General features: G+C 41.5%; 1 protein-coding gene across 1 annotated transcript; it reads left to right on the top strand.

Annotated features, from left to right (window-relative positions):
• Positions 1-257: 257 nt before the first annotated feature.
• Positions 258-10265, top strand: abcb9 (ATP-binding cassette, sub-family B (MDR/TAP), member 9). Its single transcript, XM_084550852.1, has 11 exons — positions 258-1762; positions 2954-3068; positions 5735-5865; positions 5962-6167; positions 6906-7103; positions 7218-7346; positions 7433-7621; positions 7817-7990; positions 8380-8539; positions 8928-9064; positions 9212-10265. Exons 1-11 carry the CDS (start codon positions 1075-1077, stop codon positions 9536-9538), a joined length of 2454 nt encoding a protein of 817 aa, XP_084406978.1. The 5' UTR covers positions 258-1074; the 3' UTR covers positions 9539-10265.
• Positions 10266-10484: the final 219 nt, after the last annotated feature.

The raw sequence follows: 10484 nt of genomic DNA, 5'->3' as shown, positions 1-10484 counted from the left end.
TAGTTTTAGTTTTAATTTTAGTTATGACTGAGAATATTCACACACACAAACAAGAATTTCCTTTGGGTAATGTAACTTTTAGGGTGCGTTTACTATTATAGGACAACGAATATTAATATACTCTTGTATAAACTTAAAATGTTATTTGTAGTAACAAATTATGAATTCATGACAAACACTCTCGAGAGAAAATGTGATTGTGACTTAGACTGTTTTATCTTACTAGTATTCTTTTAAACACTATTAAGATACTTTTGAACCCACTGCTCTTGAACACTCACTACGGTACTGCTGGGAGGATGCACGCTGCGGTCACTTCCGCAACAACAGTAATGCGCCAGAGAAATGGAAAATAACGTAACATATCACTCTGCACCATTATCTGAGAATCGAAACGGTCACCGATCGTGTTTTGTGTGGGATTCCTTTACCATAATTAAATTGATGCCGAGTGTGTATCTTCCATGTCAGAGACGATCTTCGATACCGGTGTCTAGGTTAATATTTCTTACATACCTAACTTAGTTGACTTAGTGGGAGGCATGGACGTTGTCTCATTGTCGATTGTGCATTTCGTTACAAACAAAGAGACGGTACAGTAAGTTAGTTAATACCCCTGTGGACATTCGGCGGGGCTGTAAAAAGACCGAACAAACATAGAAACATAGAAACATTTGTTAACCTGTCCCAACACAGCTCTGCACATGCTACTAGCTGATTATCACAGCCAGCTAACGGTGTAGTGGGGAAGTGTTAGACTGGTGTTGCAACCTTATGCGAAATTCTTTAATGGCGTACTGACAGCTTGTATTTTCATTGTTATTACAGAACTAGTTTATAGTAGCTAGAAGACCGGGCAGCGTATGACCGGAAGTGCATTGCTTAAAATATAAAAGTAATATTAACGAGTAAAATATTAATCTGTTCTTAAAAACCATAGGGTATTATTGAATTATTTATTTTCTGTTATGAATGTGAATGTAAGCTTAGAATACATTTCCTGGTTAACAACTTTTAATTTTGTTTTGAAAAGCCAGAGTTAAATACTGGTGATTCCTATAACTTTACTCGGGCATGGGCCTCAAAGTAGCTGTGAGCTGCACTGTGTTATTCATACTACTGGATGTTACAATCACCACTGTCCTGTACACACATGGAGCACACTTGGCCATATTCACAGATGATGCTCTGGACTTTAACATCCTCGTGTCCTCCTTGGACCTCTGGGGCACTGTGCTGCTCCGAGCCTGCCTCCTCCTTGGAGCCTCCATAGGGGTGACATGGAACAAAGTGGATGGCCCGCCGAGGGTTGCAAAATTAACCACCCTCGTCATCCTCATCTGCCTGATCATCATCACCTACGCTTTAGCCAAGCTGCTCATGCTGTCAGAGCTGGAGCCTCTGATCCAGCAGTCGTGGTTCCTGAGCCTGATATGTTGGACTTGTGCCTCCTCTCTGGGCGTCGCGCTGCTTTGGAGGCAGATGGGGAAGCAGTCCCACGCGGTGAGTAGTCTTAGCAGCAGCAGCAGTAGTGGAGGAGGAAGGGGCTCTGAGGACACGGAGAGCCTGGTGCAGGCAGGTGGTGAGGAGGAGCGGGATGCGGTGGGATGCGAGAGGAAGAAGGAAGAGGACGGGAGGAAGGAGAAGGAGAAGGAGAAGAAGAGCAGCTCTGGGGCTACACTTGGACGCCTGCTGACGTATTGCAAAAAGGACAGTGGACAGCTTTCTGTAGCTATGCTCTTCCTCCTCATCTATGCAGTGTGTGAGTCCTTAACCCAGTCACACTGTTTACACTTAAGGGCAAAGTGTTACCATAGCTTGTCTTTCTGTGGTAAATGTGTTTGCGTACAGACTACATGCTTATGTGACTCATGCCAGATTATACAACACTTTTATATATTAACAAAAGCTGCTAAGTAGAGGCAACTGTAGTACTGTATCAAAGGCATTTATAGGTGCAGTTCAAGTTATATATTAACCTTGTATATCATGCAGGGTTTTTCAGAAGGCCGCGAAACATTGGTTCATACCACGTAATTTTGCTCCTGGAAAAAGAGCGCCCTGGAATGGGTGCCCTTTTTCACTTATCTGAGGTCCCTAGGTCCCTACATCATAGTAGTATATAATATACGTACTGTGTGTGTCTTTGTGGTGGTTTTGTCCCAGTTTTGATTTGTTTTAGTTTTTATTATATTGTAGGCTTTTAACTGAACTCTACTGTAGTTAACAGCTACAAGGACAAAATATATTGAAATGCTCCCTCTGCTAATGATTATACAACACTTCAGCATTGTCTGGTGATTTTTTTGTTTGTTTGTTTTTCCAAATGAATGAGTCAGAAATACACTTGCGTAAGAGGACGTCAGTCGAGGTCCGTCAACGTAGCCAGGACGTTGATCTTATCACTTGTGTGGCTTCAGTGCGTCTCGAGTTTGCTCCCACCTGTACTGGCCCCTTCTGATCTGATCGCTACTTTAATATCAGGTCTGAACAGGACCATGACCTTATTAACTGTATATACGGACTCTAGTCAGGAGTTCTCGTTCACTAATCTGTACCTGCCTGCAGATGACGTAAATTGATTACTTTCATTTTAACATAAATGTCAGTAATTCATATGCCTACATTATCAAGTAACGTAAGGGCTTATTGTTTGCCGTCCTTCTTCCTTCTTCAGCCAGTTTGACCATAAATAAACGGTACTAAAAATCATCCACTGTGGCATTAAAAAGGTCTTAAAGATAAGCTGGTGAATACTGCTTCAAACAGTGCTCTTTGAACGGTGGACTAAATTCCAAAACCCTCGAAACAAGACTATGACTAAACTCTTTTACTGGTTTAGAAACTGTTAGTTGGTTAGTTGTCACAACTCACAAATTCTTCTGAATTCATTTGAAAACAAACGTCTTCCAGACCTAGTATTGAATCATGGTCTCTCTCTCTTCTCCTGCAGGTGAAGCCTTCATTCCCTTCTACTATGGGAAAGCCATAGACAGCATTGTGGTTCACCAGAGCATGGAGTACTTTGCTAAACCTGTGATTATATTGACAGCTCTGGCCTTCGCCAGGTGAGTGCCTACAGTTTGTCTTCTGCCGGGGCGAGTCAGCGTTTAAGGGTGGCTGGACTGGTTGGATGTACCGTGCTGCACCTTCACTGTGATCCTTAGAACAGGGTCCCTACAATTACAGACCAATACAAAATATATGAAATATTATTTATGTTAGTGTTCCTAATATTTGAGTTATTGTCCTGGTAACTATCATTTTTGTCACATTGGGTAGGACAGTACATGAAGTCAGGAAAGGCAGAGTGCCGGTTTAGTGACATATGTCAAAGCTGCTTGACTAGTTGTGAGGGTGTCGTGTGTCACATGTGCATAATTTCTTTCATTCTGAATTTTTAAAGTTAATCAATAAACATGCTCCCTTACGTAAGTTTAGGATAAAGGGGCGAAACAATCAATGGTTTTCCACTGAAATTGGAAACCTCCTCAAAGAAAGAGATCTTGCATGGGCCAGAGCACGAAAAACAAAACTGGAGGCTGATTGGCTCAATTTTCGTCAACTCCGCAACAAATGTACCTCCTTAATTAAGAGGGCTAAATCAGAATTTTATTTATCTGAAACCACCAAAAATTTAAATGATCCCAGGAAATTTTGGAACGTTGTGAGATCTGTTTCTGGTGCTATGCCCTCTAATGAACTGCCGAACTTTTTGGTCAAAGACACTGGAAACCTGACCGATAAATGTGCCATGTTAAATTATTTTAATGAACATTTTATCTCAGCAGGGCACTTGTTTGATTTTTTTAACAGTGATTCTAAAAGCACCATTTTAACTGATGAACCTTCTGTTGAAAGCTGTCTCCCTGTTGATTGTTCTTTTCATTTTGAACCTGTGTCTATTTCTGAGGTCCATAGTGCGCTAAAAAATTTGGACTCCAAAAAATCAGCTGGTCCAGATAGTTTGGATCCATTTTTTCTAAAGCTGGCTGCTGACTTAATTGCTGAGCCTCTAACGAGTATTTTTAATCTAAGTCTCAGTACAAACAAACTTCCTAAAGTTTGGAAATCTGCTTTTGTCCTCCCACTGCTAAAAGGTGGTGAACCCTCACTTGTTAACAATTACAGGCCTATTTCAAAATTATGTATTTTAGCCAAAGTATTTGAAAAATTGATCTGTGATCAACTGAAGGACTTCTTGGAACTGAGGAACATTCTAAATCCCCTTCAGTCAGGGTTTAGGAAGAAGCACAGCACTGCTACTGCTGCTCTAAAAGTCCTTAACGATGTGTTTGAGGCATTGGACTCAAAAAAGTTTTGTGTGGCTCTGTTCATTGACCTGTCTAAGGCATTTGATACTGTGGATCACAATATTCTGTTGGAAACTCTCTTCAAGAATGGCATCTCCAAACAAGCTGCCTCTTGGTTTGCTGATTATTTGGCAAATAGAACACAATGTGTTCGGATGGCTGGAGTTAGCTCCACCTTTCTTGAGGTCACAAAAGGTGTACCTCAAGGCTCAGTCTTAGGACCCATTCTGTTCACAATTTAAATAAATGATCTCTGTGCAAACATGTCAAATGCCTCATACCATCTTTATGCAGATGACACTGTAATTTACTGCTGCTCACACTCGATTGCTCAGGCATTTGAATTTTTGCAGTCCGCCTTTGATGAAGTGCAGATTTGTTTGGAGAAATTGAAGCTGGTTTTAAATGCTGATAAATCCAAACTAATGATTTTCTCAATGTCATCTGTTCCCTTGGAGAATACCCCCAAAATCAGAACTGTCCGGGGTGAAACTCTAGAGCTGGTTACCAGCTATAAGTACCTGGGACTCATTATTGATGAGGAGCTTTCATTCAAGTTGCATGTTAAAAATTTGATCTCCAAATTACGGGTGAAGCTTGGTTTCTATTACAGAAACAAATCATGTTTTTCCCTTAGAGCTCGGAAGTTTCTGATGTCAGCTACTTTCTTGCCTGTGCTTGATTATGGAGATCTTGTGTATATGTCAGCTTCAACCAGCTGCCTTCAGTCCTTGACTCCTGTCTATCACTGTGCTCTGAGGTTTATCACTGGTTGTAGCCGCCTCACCCACCACTGTGAACTGTATGCAAAAGCTGGCATGCCTTCCCTGGACATAAGACGCTATACACACTGGTTGACTTTAGTTTATAAGGCTCTTCTTGGCTTGGTTCCCATGTATTTATGCACTTTTCTTCAGAGAACTAAAAGCCGTTATGCCCTGAGATCGAATGACATTCTGCATCTTACTGTTCCTCGTGTTCGAACTGAAATGGGTAAAAAAGCATTCAGCTTCTCTGCCCCCTCTGCTTGGAATGCCCTCCAATCTGAACTGAAAATGTCAGAACTTGTTTCACTGGAAGCTTTCCGCTCTATTTTAAAAAAACTTCAATGGAAATCGTTCGAACAGTGCCTATGTTCTTAACTTTTACTGTACCTACAACCTCTGCACTTTATTTCTCGCATCTTAAATTTTATATATTTTCATGTTTCATCTTTTACTGGTTGTTTGTTATTGTTGTTTGTCTGTCCTGATTACCATGACGTGTGCTGCTGCCTTTCTTGGCCAGGTCACCCTTGTGAAAGAGGTCTTGATCTCAATGGGTTTTTTATCTGGTTAAATAAAGGTTATAAATAAATAAATAAATAACTGTGAAAACGCCAGAGTGAATGACCTCACTGCAGCCTTTTTTTGTCTCCTCAGTTCACTTGCAATGGGAGTGAGGGGAGGAGTCTTCACCCTGATATTTGCAAGATTAAACCTTAGGCTCAGGAACCACCTCTTCAGAACTCTGATGAGGCAGGAAATTGCCTTTTTTGATGAAAACCACACTGGTTAAGTGGGAGCACTCACTAATACACTCAGCCACTGATTCCTCCTCTCCATCTCACATTCTTCTAATGTTAGCACACGCCTGTGTCGCCCTGCAGGTGACATCCTTTCGCGCCTGTCAGCTGACACCACCCAGGTGAGCGACCTCATCTCCCAGAACATCAACATCTTCCTGCGGAGCATCGTCAAGGGTGTTGGCTTCTTCATCTTCATGTTTGGGATGTCCTGGAAGCTCACGCTGGTGACCATCATGGGATTCCCTTTCATTGCCCTCGTCTCTAATCTTTATGGAGAATATTACAAGGCAAAGTAGTTTTCTTATTTGCGCATCTTTATTATTATTAAATTGCTGTGAGCTGGAACGCGCTAGGAATATGAAACTTAGTATTAATTTACAAATAACTGGCAAAGATGTACAAATGCTTCCAAAGAAAAATCAGTTTAAGGTAGTATTGTAACTGACTCTTTGTTGGCCTTCTGATTGGTCTGCTGACCACCAATCAGAGGGCTCCTACCCTTTATCCCAATTTCCTATATTACTAGATTAGCCACAATATAGCAGTGTGGAGGTCCAATCACATTGAAAAACTTAGAAGACCTGTAGACTTGGTTAGCACTGAAACTGATTAAGTGTGTGCAAATACCAGCGTTTTTAATGCATGGTTACACATTGGTTACCAAGTTGTATTTGCGTCGGTGTTTGGAAAAAGCTGCTGAGAGGACTGTTCTTCTCTGTGCAAACAGTGAGTAGATTGAACAAAAGTAATTATTCTCAGTATTCTGCTAGCTGAATTGAATTTGCTCGGCCTCGTCAAGCCTGAAGCATGCTTGTTGCTGCTCAGGCTTTAATTTTTCTGTTTCCTTTTGTTGAGCTCAAAATGTCCAGAACAATTATTGCAGCTTATGGATGCATTTTTCTAATCCTTATTTGATCATAGCATGAGATTCTGATTGTAGCTAAATTGGAAGTCTACATTAAAGTAATGATTTAAATGGAAAACATATAAAGGAGCATCTATTTTTTTTTTTCTATTTATTCCAGAAACTAGCCAAAGAGGTCCAAACAACCCTTGCAGAGGCCAATAAAGTGGCAGAGGAAACCATCTCATCCATGAGGACAGTACGCAGCTTTGCCAACGAGCGCGGGGAGGCCGAATCCTACTACGCCAAGCTCCTGGTCATGTTCCAGCTCAACAAAAAACAAGCCTTGGCCTACGCTTGCTATGTGTGGTCCAGTTCTGTAGGTACCAGCAGTTGCCTCTTGAAATAAGTCTTAATGCTTAAGTTTCATCAGCACTATGTATTCATTGATATCTGTATGCAGGCATCAGTAGACTTTGTGTGTGTCTTTCAGATCTCGGAGCTTGCTCTGGAGGTTGCTATCCTCTACTACGGGGGCCACCTTGTGATTTCCGGTCAGATGAGCAGCGGTTCCTTGATATCCTTCTTCATATACATGCTTGAGCTGGGAGAATGTCTTGAGGTGCTGCATCTGCTGTTGTTTTCTACTAAAATATCTTTGTATGAAAACAAACAGCGCAGTAAGTCGCTGCCTTTTTCATTTTTCAGAGCATTGCATCGGTATACACCGGCCTCATGCAGGGAGTTGGAGCTGCTGAGAAGGTTTTCGAGTATCTGGACAGAAAACCCAATCACCCACCTGAAGGCACAGAGGCTCCAGAAACATGCACCGGTCTGGTTGAGTTTAAAGACATTTCATTTGCCTACCCAACCCGCCCTGATACTGAGATTCTTAAGGTTTGTATGAAGTGTTCTTGCTCCCACCCTGTGTTACATTTGAACCCAATAATGACCACACTCACAGATAAACAACTTCTGTGCAAATAATATCAGATACTAGTAACAGAATTCTCTAAAGATGCGTAGCCTATCAGTAGCTAGTCTGTTTTTACCTTTGTGGAAAATCACCTTCCGAATGTTTTCCTTTTGCAGGGAGTGTCATTTACCCTGCGGCCCGGAGAGGTGACCGCCCTGGTGGGACCTTCGGGCAGCGGAAAGAGCTCCTGTGTGAGTCTGCTCGAAAATTTCTACCTTCCTCAGCAAGGCCAAGTGCTGCTGGATGGAAAGCCTGTCTACTCCTTCCAGCATGACTACCTCCACTCCAAGGTCAGTCGACGTGTACTGTAGAGTTCTGCATGACGACCTGCTAAACTCCACTTGTCTTGTTGCCAAATAACCATGTGTTTGCCCGTCTAAGCTATCAGTTCCTGTTGAAGATATTTAGGAAACAATTTCCTAAAATATCTGTGTTTGTGGTGCTGTAATGAGTTTTACTGAAGTATGAAAGTTGAAATAATGTTAATGTAATAATGTAGGCCTCTGCCACAATGTGCCTCACTGATGGAGCATGGACACAATGGAGCTTTGTGGCATAAAGGAATATGATATGTCAGGCTTTGGATACGAATACAACTCTGTCTCGTAGAAAGAAATCATTGTTCTTTGTTGCCTTTCACTCATAAATGCTTCTGTTTGTTACTTTGTAATGTGTGCAGGTGGCCCTTGTGGGTCAAGAGCCTGTGCTGTTTGCCCGGACTGTGAAGGAGAACATCGTCTATGGCCTAACTGACGTCCCCACAGAGGCTGTGGTGCAGGCTGCCATCAAAGCTAACGCTCACGATTTCATCACCTCGCTCACTGAAGGCTACAACACAAGTAAATATTAAATCTGTTCATTGCTAGGCCGGCTATTTATGCATGGTATTTGTGGAAATGCTCGGTAAGCTAGCACTTCAGGAGCAGGACGCACATGATGCCAAGATCCCTGCAGAGAATCATTTAAATAATGAATCATTTGAAAGATTTACATTTTTGTATTGAACTAACTGTGAGGTCTCTAATAGAGGCAAGAAAAGAAGTTAGCAATTCATTTGACAAATTTCTGATCAGCCCTGTCCTACTGATTCTGATGTGCAATATTTGTGTCATCTCTCTACATTATATAGTTAATAATGTCCATACATTTTGTTATTAAAAAGGAAAATGAGCATTTTATCATCTGTGTAATGCAGTTCTGCAAATTAATTACTTGTTTCTCTCTGAGGTGTTGGAGAGAAGGGCACACAGTTATCAGGAGGCCAAAAACAAAGGGTGGCCATCGCAAGAGCTCTCATCCGCAAGCCCCGTGTTCTTATCCTGGACGAGGCGACCAGCGCTCTGGATGCAGAAAGTGAACACATTGTAAGTACGCTGCAAGAGTTACTGAAAGCTGGTGTAAAGTAGCTGTTAAACATAAGGCAATCCTGTAATGTGGGAATAAAAGAATTATGTTTAGAGCTATTGATTTATCTGAGTAACTGCCCTGTGAATCTGCCATTTCCACTGCAGGTTCAGCAGGCTCTGAACAACATCATGCAGGAGCACACGGTGTTAGTGATCGCCCATCGGCTCAGCACGGTAGAGAAGGCAGACAACATCATAGTGATCGACAAGGGCTGCGTGGCCGAACAGGGGTCTCACAGTCAGCTGATGGCCAGTGGTGGGCTCTACTGCAAGCTGGTGCAGAGGCAGGTACTGGGCATCGAGACCGGAGCGGAGGTCCTCAACCCATCCGAAAACCTCGGATGGAAGTCCGATGGAGGACGGCAGCGGAGGAAACATAGCAGCAGTAGCAGCAGCAGCGCCAGCGAGTCTGAGTTGAATGTGCGCTACTGATAATGACTTATAGCGTGTGGAAATGGGATTATAAAATCAGAGTGGAATGTATCAGGACATTTTAAAAACTTGAATGAATGGCCAGAAGGCCACCAGCTAATGTGTTAGCTTTAGGCATTGACAGTATGCTGCTGATAAACTGTTGAAGATTGTGTTTGTATTTGTTTATGACCTCATAATCTCACTCCAGCCAGATAAATTATTGAAGTCTTCCTCAGGGTTGAGTTAGTTTATATGGTGTCTTCACTTGGGCAGGCGTTTAAATGCTTGGTGTTTTTTTTTAATTGGTTTTATTGTTTTAAAGTGAACATGTTTTTAGTGACTACAAAGGAAAAGCAGCATTTGTGTGTGGAATGGTTAACACTATAAATCAAATAATGATAGTACAGATTCATTATGTGACTGTATTAAGCACTGCAAATGAAAGATTTATGCAATAAACAATTGTCTGTATTCCTTTAGGGATACAGACAAATTGAGTTAATGTCATAATGCTGCATTCAATGTCTTCTAGTAAAAACCCATTTAAATCATGGCAAAGTGACAAAGGCCCTCTGTAGTAAATACTTTAAAAACATATATTTTAAAATATTTTAAAAACAGATTTGTTTCTAAAATGGCAGACTCTGTGTTTCCACAGTGATACTGTGTCAACTGAATTGGACGCATAAGGCAAGAAATCTGAAGACTTGGACCTTGGACTTTGGATGGATATTTTACAGTGTGTTGTGACATTTAACGGTTGTGATATTTTATTAGGCACAACACAGGCATCAAGCTTGTGCCCCATTTACAATGTCATTGCTGATATCTGCTGTTGGTGTCATTATCAATCAATTCAAATACAGAAGCTGCTGTGAGAACTTCTCCGATTGCATGTGTTCTCCATTTAGTTTGTTATTCACATTATCATAAATGATTAATAAAATAACATTTACAGTTGTAT

The sequence above is a fragment of the Chelon labrosus genome (genome assembly GCF_963514085.1).
Source record: "Chelon labrosus genome assembly, chromosome: 9".
Lineage (NCBI taxonomy): Eukaryota > Metazoa > Chordata > Actinopteri > Mugiliformes > Mugilidae > Chelon > Chelon labrosus.
Note: the sequence above shows the minus strand (reverse complement) of the source record. Positions and strands in the feature narration are given on the sequence as shown.